General features: G+C 41.9%; 2 protein-coding genes across 4 annotated transcripts in view; one reads left to right on the top strand and one right to left on the bottom strand.

Moving 5' to 3' along the window:
* Positions 1-113: 113 nt before the first annotated feature.
* Positions 114-1,676, bottom strand: LOC309352955 (patched domain-containing protein 3-like; the record flags this gene model as incomplete). Its single annotated transcript, XM_081881780.1, has 1 exon — positions 114-1,676. One exon carries the CDS (start codon positions 1,674-1,676, stop codon positions 678-680), a length of 999 nt encoding a protein of 332 aa, XP_081737906.1. The 3' UTR covers positions 114-677.
* LOC309325868 (phthioceranic/hydroxyphthioceranic acid synthase-like) overlaps positions 1,361-15,872 on the top strand; it is a 29,428-nt gene continuing 14,916 nt past the window's right edge. For 2 of the 3 annotated variants that reach the window (XM_081834156.1, XM_081834154.1), the window contains exon 1: positions 15,425-15,484. The gene's annotated coding sequence lies outside the window, so the exon portion shown is untranslated. Of the gene's footprint in view, positions 1,470-15,424; positions 15,485-15,872 lie in introns of those variants that run through there. The other variant, XM_081834155.1, reaches the window with a different exon arrangement.

Genomic DNA, 15,872 nt, shown 5'->3' with positions numbered 1-15,872 from the left:
CATTTTATATCAAGGGTGGGGAACCTTTTTGACCAGATCAAACCACCACCAGTCAACCACCATCAGGTCAGATCCTATTTATCCCCATCCTATGGTCCAACTTTGACGTGCGTAGAAGCAACTGACAGATAAGGTGGTCCTGTCAAAGTTGGCCCACGGGAACAGGGGAAGATAGTGCCGAAGCAGAACTGAAGTCCCAATGCATCAGCTGATGGGTGATCCCTTCTGCTGGGATTGGTTGTATGTGCAGCTGATCTAGCCCTATCTCTACCTGCCCTGTGCCTGACATCACATGTGACATCAGATGTAGGGCAGGTGGGTATGGTTTGGGTAAAATGGCCTTATGGGCCAAATGGTGAAGCATGGCAGGCCAAATTTGGCCCATGGGCTCAAGGTTTTCTGCCCCTGATTTACATCCAAGCATGTCCAAGCTGTGCAAAAGAAGTAATTCAGGAAACAGCATAAAAGCATAAAATGCATTTTTTAAACATAGAGATTGACACAAGGCATAGTAATAATGTGCATCATTTTGAAAGAGGCACTCCTTGGCATTCTTGCGTTGCCAGAGATGCTGCAATAGCTTGTTTTCTAATTACTTACTAAAATTAAATGTTTGGCCTCCACTGAATGCTTCCACTTGCTGATGCAGGTGCGTTAGGCATGGGGAACCTCTGACCCTAGTGGTTTGACTTCAGATCCTGTTCGCTCCAGTAAGCATGGCAGCATGCACCAGGCAGACACAGAGAGTCATATCGGTCACATTCCGTAACGTGGGAAGCGGCTCCATCGTGCCAGGAGACGCTTACCTGGATGGTTGTGAGGTTCAAGGATTTCACCACGCCCGGGATGCGCTCCAGAAACGTCCGGAGCCAGAGCGCGCTGTCGTTTTTGCGAGAAGCCTCATCTTCCTGCAAGTAGTAGAAGAGGCGCAGCGCTTTGGCTGCCCGGACGGGGCGCGCGGGCCCATCCCCGGGGCCCAAGTCGAGGCCTCCCAGAAAGGGGGGCAGGAAAAGGGGGTTGGCAAGGAGCGGAGGGACGTAGAGCGGGAAGGTGAGGTGGGGCAGCAGCGCCTCGATGCGCGACCCGCCTTGCACCAAGCTGAGCAGCGGGTTGGCGCTGCTGCACTTGTGGCCGGGGCTGCTCCGCGCGCAGAGCCGGGCGAAGGGGAGCGCGGCGCCGTCGGGGCTGCGGAGCCCCCGCACCGCCTGGTCCAGCGCCAGCAGCTCGGCGAAGGCCTCCCCGGTGAGGAGCGAGCCTCCGCCGCGGGCCACGGCCAGGAGGCAGGCGAAGGAGCCCTCGGTGCTCAGCCTCTCGGCGGAGAAGCGCCGCGCTTCGCGACAGGGGCCTCTCCACGCAGTCCGTGTGGCAGTCGAGGCGCGCCATCGCCTCATTTCCCTGGAACTTTTTCTATTTCTCCTCACAGCGGCGAAGAGAGCCGGACTCAGGACGGAATTAAGACCGTTATCCGAGTAAGTTAGGCGTAGGGCAGCCCGGCCCCACTTAGCACGAGTGTGCTGGGAAGCTTCTAAAACACCTCGAAAAGGGGGAATTGAGCGGGAAAGGATGGTAAAAATGGCCGCTGGGCGGAGGTTCGCCGGGAAACGCCCATCCGTTAACCGCCTCAGAAGTCGGTTGGGGGGGATTCTGAGGGAAACCCCCTTCAGCGGCGAAGGCATCAGTTTCTTGGCTGCAATCTGGCTGCTATGTCTGAGGGAAACTCCCGAGAAAATCCAGAACGAGAGGGCGCAGTGCCTTTTTAAGCCAAGATGCAATGAAAGTGGTCTTTTAACCAGTAGCCTGTTTAACTGGGAATTTCCTTCTACTCGACAGTCTTTTTTCCGCAAGGGAGGGCGACCTGCGGCTCTCCAGATGTGCTTGATGACTGGCCGTTCTGGAGAGGGAGTCCTAACATCTGGAGGGCCACTGGTTCCCCACAGTTAATCTAGGTTGTGTTTAGAAAAACAGATGCATATATACTATATTTTTCGCCCCATAGGATGCACTTTTTCCCCTCCAAAAATGAAGGGGAAATGTGTGTGCGTCCTATGGGGCGAATGCAGGCTTTCACTGAAGCCTGGAGAGTGAGGGGTTGGTGCGCACCGACCCCTCTCGCTCTCCAGGCTTCGCGCACCGGGCTCCCACGGCTTGCGGAGAGTTGCCTGTTCTGGGGTCGGGGGAAGCTCGGGCTTCCCCTGCACCTGGGGGGGAAAAATAATTTCCCCCCCTTTATTCCCCCCCCAAAAAAAACTAGGTGCCCCTTATGGGACAGTGCGTCCTATAGGGCGAAAAATACGGTACTATATTGTTACAGACCAGAACCATTTGTTATCCTCAGCAAACATGGTTGCCTCCCTGTTCACCCCCAACTCCAGATCAATGTGAACTGGTTAATTTATTTTTCCTCACTTCACATAAGCTTTCCTGCTTACAAGGAGTAGCAAGTACTTATTCAGGACATTGAAATTCTGCTACCTATACACACCCTTCGGAGTCCTGTGGCATTAGAGGCATCACCAGAGATCATCCACACATTTTCAAGCCTGTCTTTGCAACCCTAACGACTGGAACATTTCCAGGGAAAAAAGAAGCTGAAAATATAAAGGCGCCAAGTAATGCATTTGCATTTTTTGTGTTTGCACGGCACAATCGCAGTACTAGCCAGATTCCCTTGATTTGCTAGCTCATCATCATTTGGATGAGCTCCAGCCTAATGAAATGCTGGATCAGGGAGAAAGTTGGGTTATTCTTTCAGTCTTTCCAAGAATTTTACTATGCAAGCTGGTGTATCTTTCAATGACTGTGTTCACACTTCTGTTTACTGTACACTTGCCGCATTTCCAGTGCAGAGATTTTAATTCATGTTCCCATGACATGTATTTTGTACTCCATTATAAAATACTGCTGACTGGAGTCCTTAAGCCACTCCTAATTTGGCTCTCTCCTGCCATCAGCACCCTCAAAGAGAAACAAATCTGACAGTAATGAAGCTGTCCTGATGAGAACAGTCGAAGGCAGAAAGAGGCATGAAACACACTGGCGGGGGGACGACAACAACAACAACTTGCCGTAATAGCACTCTGAGGCAGGAATGTGAACACACCCCAAGTATTAAAAAAATTGTATTTTACTTTCAGTTTTACTTCTTATGCACATGACCTGATTGTTTAAGGAACTTGCTTGCTGCTGCATCTGCTGTTTTGATAGTATTTAGCTCCTTCTGATAAAAAAAATTAATGATGGGTGTGCCACGTATAAATATATATATATTTTAAAAGCTTGCTGAAGACCAGCTAGGATCCAGAAGAACAAAAAGGCACAGTTCTTTAAAGCTAGCACTAAGAAGATTTCACAGAGGTTGAATGAAGCAGTTTCGGAATAAACTGTGGTGAGAAACTGCAGATTCACAAGAGTTCATGAATCTAGAAATGATTATAATTATGTGATTGCCAAGCAAGTTCTGTTCAATGCCACAGTGAAGGGTTTTTGGGTGAAACGTAATTTGGGACACAAGTAAGGCTTATATGAGGGGCTTCGGGATACAACAAATAAATGGCATGGAAAAATAAAAGAAAGGAAAATAATATTCAATAAATAATAAGACAGATAAGAGACAAAATGAATTGATCAAAAACCCCAAAAATGAAAAAGTAAGCCAAAAATAAAGATCTTACAATCACATATTTCCAACTTATTAAAATAAGGAAGTAGAAAGTAAAATAAAATGCATGAGACAAAAGATATTTTGAATTGGCCAATAAAGCCAGCAGGATGCTGGCTTGGTTAATAAAAGAAAAACAGATAGAATCATAAACAAAATAATAGATCAAGGAGAAGAAACTACTGACCCGGAAAAAATTAAGCAAAGTTTTATAAATTACTACAAAAAGCTGTATAAAACAGAGTTTAAAGATTAAAACAAAATAAAAAGAGTATTTGTTACAGAATAATTTACTGTCAATATTAGAAGAAGAATATAAATATTTAAATGCCGACATAGAAATAGAAGAAACTGCCCAAGTAATTAAAAAGATGACAAACGGGAAATCGCCAGGTCCTGGCGAAATTTCAATGAGAATCATGTATGTATAGACAGAATGTATGGATCACACAATTTTAATGTACCACCTGCTTCCCTTAAGATATTGCAAAGAATCATGGCAACAGCACAATGATGAACAAATGTGAGTGATCCAGGAGACCACCCAGAAACTTATTAAGAGGTGTAGAAATCACCTAAGTAAATACATAAATCTGTATTTTAACTGGGGCTGCATTATCTTTCTCTCATGTGCTAAAGAAAGCAAGTAAGGACACAGAGGAGAGCAAAATTTCCAAACATTCCTTGGCTTCCCATCAGCTGGAAAATGTAGCCACGGAAATTTCCTTATTATGCAACAGACTGCCCCAGCTCGACATACTAAAATCATATGCCTTTCATGCTATAAATATAAATGAACCGCATCTGCGCACCTAGTTACCATATACGCTAACAATCAATATAAAATGTTGATTAGCAATATGTCTTACTGATTCTCCAGATTTAATTCTATTTAATTCTTGTCATCTAGGCAGACCAGGGCCCCTATGCACACTGCCCAGGCATTCGCCCTGGGGAGATCACTAGGTGGTGTGACTTCAGACCCAGAGGTGCACTTGATAGTCTCTGGAGACAGATAGATGCCAACAACAGTTCCTCCAACAATAAATTCCACAATGCTTTGAAGTTGTAAAAGATATGGAACAGTAGGTAGCGAAATAAATGTCGTGACAAAATCAGTCCCATATTTCTGCTGTAGTTGGTTAAGATAATTAAATAGCAACTATAATTCTCTGTGTGCTTGTTTTTTAAAATAAAAACCATGTTTAGGACTCTCTAAGATGATGTACTTTCAACACATATGGAAAAATCTGCAGGCCTCACTAAAGCTGAAAAGCTTGTTTTTTGCCAAAATCCGGAGGAAGAAAAATAAAAGCCAAAGCCTTGAAACGGTTCAGAAAAATAAATCTTCCTGAAATCTTTAGTCTCAAAGTCTCTGACAATCTTTAAATGAAGCGAGGTACCAGACTTTGTACGATGAAAGACAAGCTGTGAAGTTTTGTGTATTCAGCAAATATGATGTCCAACATTGAACAGTGATTCCGGATATTGACTACTGTTACGTAGAATTCTTCGTCAGCGTGGCTAGTAGCACATTGTTAGTAGCAGTGACTACATTATTACATGTACAACTCCCATAAGCCCCGTTGCCCCGTGTGTCATAACCATGCTGGATGGGGCTGATGGTGTAGCCTTATGAGGCTTTGCCCTCGGGTGGGAAAAATATTGCGCCTGGGAAAGGGAAGTGGGAGTCAACAGACACTCAAGGAATAGTTTCGGAGAAAAAGGTTTTTATTTCTACCATTCATGAACTGGTAGAAGGAGCAAGTGTGATAGTTCACAAAAAGCATGCACGAGTTCACAGTCATGTGCACAAGCATATATACCCATTTCCAGTTCCCTCCCCCTTTCTCCTCCCTCAGGAGTCCTGCCCATGAGTTCCTCTAAGCATGAACAGAAAGCTGTCTTGGGACTATTGGACTCTTCCTAGGAAAGGGGAAAGAGAGTAGTTCAGCATGTCCAAGCATGTCCAAGAAGTTGCAACTAGGATGAGATAAGATTCATTTCCCAGGCCTGCTATGAACAGAGCCTATTCATTAGCCTTTAAAAGTAACATTTTGCCTTTTGCCACAGCATCTTGTGAGAAAAGCAGAGAAGAGCAGAGAAAAGCTGTTTTGGATTTTTAGAAGACAAAAGCAGTTTTGGACAGTTTTGAGGCCTGGTGTGATTATTGAAGCCTGGGGTGATTTCACAGACAGGATTTAGGTATTCTGTCCCTTCATTCCCCCCTGTTTGTTTTTGGACAGCCGCCAGGCCTGTCCCAAATGGACCACTATCCTTTCTTGAGGCCACTGATGATTGCCCCAAGTTTGGGAGCTGGAAGCTACCTGCAACTGTTGCTAGGTCAGCCGAGCGTCTCCTTTGATGGGGTGCAGTGGCTACCTGCTCAGGAATCCCCATGGTAGGAATTAGGTAGGCTAGGAAGCACACTCCATACCATCCCTGTGGGTGGATATGAGAAGCTTGCCTTCCATAAGCCTGCCTGACACACGTCTGTGAGCAGAGAACTACCTTCCCCTTCTGAAGGCCACACCAAGCCAGAAAGAGTTCCTGGCGTGGACTCAGGTGTAACGGTTTGGGCTGGGAACGTACATGTCTGATTGTCACTGGCGCTCTTTGACACTGGCACTCTTTGATTTATTGACCCAAAGCCAGCCAGTAATACGGTGATGGAATGATTGAGGTTGTAACTGATGATTCATTCCATTTGTGCACAGGGTCATTACCAAGTCGGTGCTGTGGTTCAAAGGGGGCTTTAGTTAAGTTCTGGAGGCTCTGGGTGGAGCTCTGTCAGGTGGAAGCGGGCTGGGGTGTAATTTCCCTGATTGAACAACCCACACAAATACCCTCCTCTGCAGGGGTGTTGTAAGGCTATCCAGGGGCCCAGCAACCTTCTATGAAAACTGTATATGCAAAGGGAAAGAAAAGAAAATGAGAAAATGTCCTCTTTCAATCCATGCTGGATTCTTGAGCCGTGCAAAACGCCATCGTCCAGGAATGACGTTTAGCAGGGCTGTAGTCTGGTGGGCGTCGGGTCGTCTGGCGTTGGGCATCTTGGGTCCTTTCCAACAAGGCTGGAGCGATGTCTGGGCGTCTGGGTCCTCATCTGGATGCAGAGGCTTGACCAAGGCACAAGGCGTTCCGGCAAAAGCTCACCTGTTAAGAGAAGAGATAACAAAGACGGCAGCGATTGCACAGAACAAATTGATAGATAACATTTGCACATTAGGTATAGGCCTAGCAAACATGAATTCAAAAGGGTATGCTTGGCAGGAAAACTTCGCAAGGGGTTAACAGTTCTGTTCCTTGGGTTAAGTTTTGCCAGCTGAGATTTTTTTTTAAAGTCTTTTCCTCTGCACACTATTTTTTTCAGAGCTTTTGCAGCCTGTAAAACATGTTGCAAAATTTCAGTTCATCTGCCAAAGACTGCCTTAATTCTGATTAAGGTGCTTGGAGGTCTGTGGAGGTCTGTGGTCCTGGGCATCGGATGACTCCAGGGGGTCGTACACTCGGTGGGGTGGGGCCATCAAAGTGGAGTTTTAGCTGCCTCAATTGCAACATCAGTATTGTCCGCTGCCCTGAGGGCATGTATCTTGCGGATTTCCTCAATGGTCAGTATTGTAATCCTAGGGCTCTTTGATCCCTCAGGTTTTAATAGTCGCTCTCTTTTTTAACAGTTCTGTCCTATGCACTCTCAAAGCCTTCTGCTCTGTTTCTTTCTGTCTGCCAATTGACATCCTTGCATTGTGCTGCTTCTAGAACCAAGAAGCCACATCCAGCTCACTCTTTTGGCTTGCTTACTGGCTCTATCTCACGCGGCTCTTTAAAATCTTCTGCTCTTTTTCTTTCTGCCAATTCACATACTCAAATACTCTTTTGGACTGTCTGCTTGTCCATTTCACCTGATTCCTTCTGAATTTCACCATTCTCAACTTCCTCTTGTCTTTCTTCCTCAGTCTCTGCTTTGGGGGTTGGGTAGGGGGAACCTCATTTAGCCCTGGTGCAGTTGCTGCATAGGGTGGAGGGGGGCTAATTATTCCCCCTTCCTCTTCTTTTCCTGGGACTGGCAAACTGCTGGCTTTTTCTAACTTGTACTTGCTGCCATAGTGGGCACAGTTTTCGCTTGGGTTAATCACCGTTCTACTTTTCCTAAGCCGTGGGGGACGGTCAGGAACTTCACATAAGTGTTGGAGTATATTTTTCTTCAGTTTTTAAAATCCTCAATCATCTCCCTTTGTGGCATCTTATTGCGCCTGGGAAAGGGAAGTGGGAGTCAACAGACACTCAAGGAATAGTTTCGGAGAAAAAGGTTTTTATTTCTACCATTCATGAACTGGTAGAAGGAGCAAGTGTGATAGTTCACAAAAAGCATGCACGAGTTCACAGTCATGTGCACAAGCATATATACCCATTTCCAGTTCCCTCCCCCTTTCTCCTCCCTCAGGAGTCCTGCCCATGAGTTCCTCTGAGCATGAACAGAAAGCTGTCTTGGGACTATTGGACTCTTCCTAGGAAAGGGGAATGAGAGTAGTTCAGCATGTCCAAGCATGTCCAAGAAGTTGCAACTAGGATGAGATAAGATTCATTTCCCAGGCCTGCTATGAACAGAGCCTATTCATTAGCCTTTAAAAGTAACATTTTGCCTTTTGCCACAGCATCTTGTGAGAAAAGCAGAGAAGAGCAGAGAAAAGCTGTTTTGGATTTTTAGAAGACAAAAGGAGTTTTGGACAGTTTTGAGGCCTGGTGTGATTATTGAAGCCTGGGGTGATTTCACAGACAGGATTTGGGTATTCTGTCCCTTCAATGGGAGTTGTAGTCCCAAACATCTGGAAGGCACTAGGTTCAGAAAGGCTGGTCTAAAGTGCTGTTTCATTTCCTAATTAGGTAAACTTACTTCATAGGGGCATAGAAAAGGGAATATGTCACATGCAAAATCATCCAAGCTTTTGTAATATGCCACATCTAATTTTGTTTTGTTTCCTAAGAAAAGATCCTTGCTTGTTTCCTTAATATAGCAGCAGTATGGGATTTTATCACTTCCTATGTATTATATTTTTATCCTACTTCTCCATTTTAAACATTTGTTGCAAAATAATAAAATGCCCCTTTTGATTTGGTTATTAGTAACCTTCACAAAATGAAGGTTCCTCATCTTGTGTCTTTGAGGTGCATCACCAACCAAAGCATGTTGGCATGTTGTTATTTTACAAAGATCAATGATTTCATGAGGATTTAGTTTTATGAACCATTCTGAATCATCTTTTGCTTCTTTTGTTTTTGGTGTTTTCCCTTTTACTTTTGCAGCTTTACCTGGAGTGGCTAGTTTTTCCATGTGTGATGGAAGTATATCACCTTAGAAAGTCATGAACATGGTTATTAAAAACAAGCACACACAGAATTATAGTTCCTATTTAATAATTGGAGCCAACTTCAGCAGAAACATGGGACTGATTTTCATCATGGATACCGGTATGTATTTCTTTACCTACATCTTATTTTAAAACATCTTCCACATCTTATTTTAAAACTTTGAAGTATTGTGGAATTTGTTTTTGGAGGAATCGGACATGGAGGAAGGGGTCAATTTCCTTCATCTTCATCTGTCCTCATCTTGGTATAAGGAAACATTTTTTCTATTTACGGATTTATTCTAGGCATAACCCAATTTTGCTTGTTGAACCTTGTCTCGTTAGATAAGTGTTAAAGCATTCCCACTCCTTTTGAACTACATTGATTGGTTTATTCCTTAATGATTCGGTCATTTTTGCGAGTTCCAAGTACTTGCTTAACTTTACTTCCCATTCTTCTCTAGTAGGGATCTGTTCACTTTTCCAGTACAGTACTTGGCTACTAGTACCCCAGCTGCCGTCACTACGTATAGAAATAATTTTGTTCTTTCTTTTGGGATATCCTTGGTTAAAATCACAGGAAGGAATGCTTCTGGTTTTCTGGGAAATGTGAATTTTAATAGTTTTTCCATTTCTTAATAGATCGTGCCCCAGAATTTTTAAATTCCTGGGCACAACCACCACATATGAAAAGAAGGTTCCCACTTGTGATTTACGTCTCCAACATTTGTTATTGTGGCTTCTGTTGATTTTTGCCAGTTTTACCAGGGTTAAATACCACATGAACTGCATTTTCATGAAGTTTTATTTAATTTGGTGACATGCCGTGAATTTTAATTTTATCTTCCTTAGCTTCCCCCATTTTTCTAATTCTATCAGATGACCTAGGTCTTGTGCCCACTTTTTCATTACATCTTTTATTTCTTCGTCTTTTAAATTCCAATTTAAGAGTAGCCTATACATTTTTGAAAATTTTTATTATTGTTTTGTAATCATTCTTTCTCTAAATTTGAGGTTTTGTTATTGAATCCTTTCATTTTTTGTCTTTTTCTAGGACTGCATATAGCTGGTGGTATTCTAGCCAGGTTATTCCTAACTTTTTTAACTCTTCATGTTTCTTCAATTTAGGGCAGTTGTTTTGTTCTTCTACTAAGTCCCTATAAACTGGCCAGTTATTCCTCGTGTGTTTGTGTGTGTGTGTGTGTGTGTGTGTGTGTGTGTATTGCTGTTGCTTCAGTAGATGAGAGCCACCATGGGGTTTTCAGTTCCAGTAGTGGTAGATATCTTTCCCATACAGCGTACAGGGCTTTCCTCACTATATGATTTAGGAATCCTCTATGGTTCCTAACTTTGTCATGTCCTAAATAACTATGCCAACCATAGACATTGTCCCAGCCCTCTATGTCCAATATTTCCGTATTTTTTTAACAATATCCAATCTTGGATCTAAGTCAGACTTGACGCTTCGTAATATAATTTAAAATCCGGGACTGCAAAGCCTCCTCTATCCATAGTCTTCATTAATAGTTTGAATTTTATTCGTGGCTTTCCCCCCAGCCAGATAAATTTTGCAAGGTATTTCTGCCAGTCTCTAAAACATTTAACCCCATTAATGATTGGTATAGTTTGAAATAAAAATAACATCTTTGGAAGTATTGTCATTTTGATTATTGACATCCAAGACAAATTTAGCCTCCCCCAGGTCTCCAAATCTTTTTTTTATTTATTTGTATAAGTTTATATTTTTGTTTGTAATCCAAACACCCAAATAGTTCACTTGGTTATTTTTAATCCTGCTAATCATTCTAGTACTTTCTGCTCTTTTTTGTTCACATTCTCCACTAATAATTTGGATTTCTCTTTATTTAGTGTGAACCCCGAGACTTTCCCAAATTCATTCATTTTTAAAATGGTTTCCTGTATACTCTCGGCCGGATTTTCAGTGGTTATGATGACATTGTCTGTGAAGGCGTTAAGCCTGTAATACCTATTTCCTAAATTGATACCTGTTATTTTTGGTTCATTCCTTATGGCTGTTAATAAAGTTTCTTGTATAGTAATAAACAAGAGCGATGACAGAGGGCATCCGTGTCTTGTTCCTTTTTAAATGTTGAACTTTTCCGTAATTTCATTATTTATAATTAATTTTGCTTTCTGATTGGCGTATATAGCTTTGATTCCATTGATTATCTTGTTTCCTAGTCTCATTCCTTTGAAAGTTTTCATGAAGCACTATCAAAGGCCTTTTCAGCATGTAAGATTTTGTGATCCATACATTATGTCCCTGCTTTCCCTAAAATATTACAAAGAATCATGGCTACAGCACAGTGATGAACAAATGTGAGTGATCCAGGAGCACCACCCAGAATCTTTGCTCCTTTAAAGAAGCAGGCTCTCTGTCCCTCTCTCCTCCCCACTCAGCGGCTCTTCTCCCGCTTTGCTGTTTCAAAGCGAGCCACAGAGGAGGGAAGGAAGGGGAACCATGGATCCTCTGCTCACGACTGCAGCAGATCCACCCCCGCCACCCGTAAGCATTCCCTCAATAACACGCACAGACATTTCCCCTTACTTTCTAGAAGGAAAAAAGTGAGTGTTGTGGTGCAAAAAATACAGTAATAGCACTGAGGCAGGAATGTGAACACACCCCAAGTATTAAAAAAAATGTATTTTACTTTCAGTTTTACTTCTTATGCACATGACCTGATTGTTTAAGGAACTTGCTTGCTGCTGCATCTGCTGTTTTGATAGTATTTAGCTCCTTCTGATAAAAAAAATTAATGATGGGTGTGCCACGTATAAATATATATATATTTTAAAAGCTTGCTGAAGACCAGCTAGGATCCAGAAGAACAAAAAGGCACAGTTCTTTAAAGCTAGCACTAAGAAGATTTCACAGAGGTTGAATGAAGCAGTTTCGGAATAAACTGTGGTGAGAAACTGCAGATTCACAAGAGTTCATGAATCTAGAAATGATTATAATTATGTGATTGCCAAGCAAGTTCTGTTCAATGCCACAGTGAAGGGTTTTTGGGTGAAACGTAATTTGGGACACAAGTAAGGCTTATATGAGGGGCTTCGGGATACAACAAATAAATGGCATGAAAAAATAAAAGAAAGGAAAATAATATTCAATAAATAATGAGACAGATAAGAGACAAAATGAATTGATCAAAAACCCCAAAAATGAAAAAGTAAGCCAAAAATAAAGATCTTACAATCACATATTTCCAACTTATTAAAATAAGGAAGTAGAAAGTAAAATAAAATGCATGAGACAAAAGATATTTTGAATTGGCCAATAAAGCCAGCAGGATGCTGGCTTGGTTAATAAAAGAAAAACAAATAGAATCATAAACAAAATAATAGATCAAGGAGAAGAAACTACTGACCCGGAAAAAATAAGCAAAGTTTTATAAATTACTACAAAAAGCAGTATAAAACAGAGTTTAAAGATTAAAACAAAATAAAAAGAGTATTTGTTACAGAATAATTTACTGTCAATATTAGAAGAAGAATATAAATATTTAAATGCCGACATAGAAATAGAAGAAACTGCCCAAGTAATTAAAAAGATGACAAACGGGAAATCGCCAGGTCCTGGCGAAATTTCAATGAGAATCATGTATGTATAGACATAATGTATGGATCACACAATTTTAATGTACCACCTGCTTCCCTTAAGATATTGCAAAGAATCATGGCAACAGCACAATGATGAACAAATGTGAGTGATCCAGGAGACCACCCAGAAACTTATTAAGAGGTGTAGAAATCACCTAAGTAAATACATAAATCTGTATTTTAACTGGGGCTGCATTATCTTTCTCTCATGTGCTAAAGAAAGCAAGTAAGGACACAGAGGAGAGCAAAATTTCCAAACATTCCTTGGCTTCCACGGAAATTTCCTTATTATGCAACAGACTCTGCCCCAGCTCGACATACTAAAATCATATGCCTTTCATGCTATAAATATAAATGAACTGCGTCTTCACACCTAGTTCCCATATATGCTAACAATCAATATTCTACTAAATCCCTATAAACTGGCCAGTTATTCCTCATGTGTTTTACATGTTATAATGTAGTCACTGCTACTAACAATATTTTTTGAACAACATATAAAGTCAACTACAGGTGGTACATGAGCACTGTTCCACAGCATTTGATATTTTCATTTACATACATTCATTCTAAATATGGTGGGGTATGTACTCTTTTTCATTACTGTTTGTATTATAATTTATAATTTTTGTAAAGTGATATGTGCATGCAGGTCATCATCTGTAAAATTTTATTTTCAGTTTATGAAGCTATTCTATATCCTCCCACCACGCTGACGAAGAATTCTACGAAACAGTAGTCAATCTCCGGAATCACTGATCAGTTTTGGACATCATATTTGCTGAATACACAAAGCTTCACAGCTTGTCTTACATCATACAAAGTGTGGTACCTCGCTTCATTTAAAGATTGTCAGAGACTTGAGACTAAAGATTTCATCTAGTACTTGTTATGGTTTGAAGGAATTCTATAAAGATTGTTTATTGCGTATGTATATGGTCATTGTGTTGCCTAGACATTGCTGACATACTCTTTGCAACACAGGGGTTTGTTTGGTTACTTCCAGATTTTTTGGGCTACAACTCCCATCAGCCCCAGCTAACATGGCAGTGGGGTTTATGGGAGTTGTAGCCCAAAACATCTTAAGAGCATCAGGTTGGGAAAGATGGCTTTAAACAACAGCATTTTATCATACTAGAACGGATTTAGAACAGGGAGCAGGAGACTATCTCACTTGACTAGTCCAAGCCTTCTCCCTCACCACAAGGCAGACCCACTTAGCCACCAAATTCCCCAACCAACTCTTACCAGAAAGACCACAGCCTGCCACACGGAGAAAATAGTTGCACTGCATGCAGAAAACTGCTTATAAGGCAAATACCCCAAGGTGAAATCTTCCAAATGTGAGTGATCAAGAAGCTGTGTAGGAAACCTGCTTGGATATGTTACACCCATTATCCATCTGCTATTTTTGTGCCCTTGATTGTTAATACATGTAGGCTATCAATTTTTTTATTTTAAAAAATGTTATTACAGTCTCATATATTGATAAGAGTGTTGTGAGTGCCAGAACCAAAAGGACATTTAGGCAGCCACAAAACAGTTGTTGGCACTCCATAATGTTGAGTATTGCCACAAAAAAACCTATATGCAGAACAAACCAGGAGAGCAGTAATAAGTCAGATTAGTGAGCAGAAGAGCAAGATTCACATTAATATCATAGAAGCTCTGTTAACTACATATATTGTCCAAACATACTCCCAAACAGCTGAATGTTTTGTCCTAGGACAAACACTTAGTATTATATAGGTGTAAGGCTTACTGGATTTTCACTTTAAACTCTGTAAATCCTAATGGACACAATGATTTAGCCTCATACTTGTAACATCTTTTTGCAGTTAATCACATGAGAAGGTATTATCATAGCAATTATAAACTATGACTCCCAGAAGCTGAGTTTATTCTGTTTTGCCCTATGTATTATTTGAGTGAAATACTTCATCTTATAAGGGACGCGGGTGGCGCTGTGGGTTAAACCACAGAGCCCAGGACTTGCCGATCAGAAGGTCGGCAGTTCGAATCCCCGCAACGGGGTGAGCTCCCATTCAGTCCCAGCTCCTGCCAACCTAGCAGTTTGAAAGGACGTCATAGTGCAAGTAGATAAATAGGTACCGCTCTGGTGGGAAGGTAAACGGCATTTCCGCGCGCTGCTCTGGTTCGCCAGAAGTGGCTTAGTCATGCTGGCCACATGACCCGGAAGCTGTACGCCAGCTCCCTCGGCCAGTAAAGCGAGATGAGTGCGCAACCCCAGAGTCGGCCACGACTGGACCTAATGGTCAGGGGTCCCTTTACCTTTATTTACTTCATCTTAGGTAAGTGCTCTAATTGTGTTTGTGCAGATCTGTGTGTGTGTGTGTGTGTGTGTGTGTGTGTGTGTACACACACACACACACACACACACATAGATATCTGAATGTATGGCGAGAGAAAGATAGTATGTATTATTATGCTGTATGTACATAGCACATTGGACTTACAGCTAAGAATTCATCAATGCAAAAATGCTACGTGGTAAAAAGAATTTGTTTTGGTCAGATGACAAAGCATAATTTTTTTTGGAGAAGCAGAAGTCTGTATTCAATTGGAAAGCAAAATCTGAAAGTTGCACTCCGTGGGAACTTCCCAAGCATGATGTAATGGAAAGGTGACCATGAAAAAATGATGAGCTAGCCAACTCAAAACCTTTATAAATGAAAGATGTAAGGAAGTCTCAGCAGTTCTAGCACTTACAGAACCTTAGTATATGAGGACTTGCCCCCACTACGGTTATAGCTTCTTAGCGAACTTCAATGTATACACAGCACAGAAGATTTCACCAGCAAACTTCAAAAAGCTGTGTACATTAAAACAACTGGAGGTGAGTCTGAATAGCCTACTCTTGTATGTATTGATGACTTTGATTGTTGTGCATGTTTACTTTACATAAGAATATAGTCTGTTCCTTCATTTTTTTTGCATTTTTATTTTATTGTTTGCAGTTTACAAGTATCTGGGACCCAAATAGTTTATTTGCTGTGGGCACGCTGGGTAAAATTTTGAAATCCTTTGTATTCTAATAGCAGCACAGCTTCCTCTATTCTATCCTTTGCATACCTCATACCTTGCAGAAGCTTGGTTGTGCTGGATGTGGCATGCAATTTGCACCAAATGTTGTTTGAGCAGTGGCGTAGCGTGGGGGGTGCAGGGGGGGCCGGCCGCACCGGGCGCAAGATCTGGGGTTAGGGCAAATCCACGGGTTAGGGGGC

The sequence above is a fragment of the Podarcis erhardii genome (assembly GCF_964252035.2).
Source record: "Podarcis erhardii genome assembly, chromosome: 12".
Lineage (NCBI taxonomy): Eukaryota > Metazoa > Chordata > Lepidosauria > Squamata > Lacertidae > Podarcis > Podarcis erhardii.
This window is presented reverse-complemented; position numbering and strand designations above follow the sequence as displayed.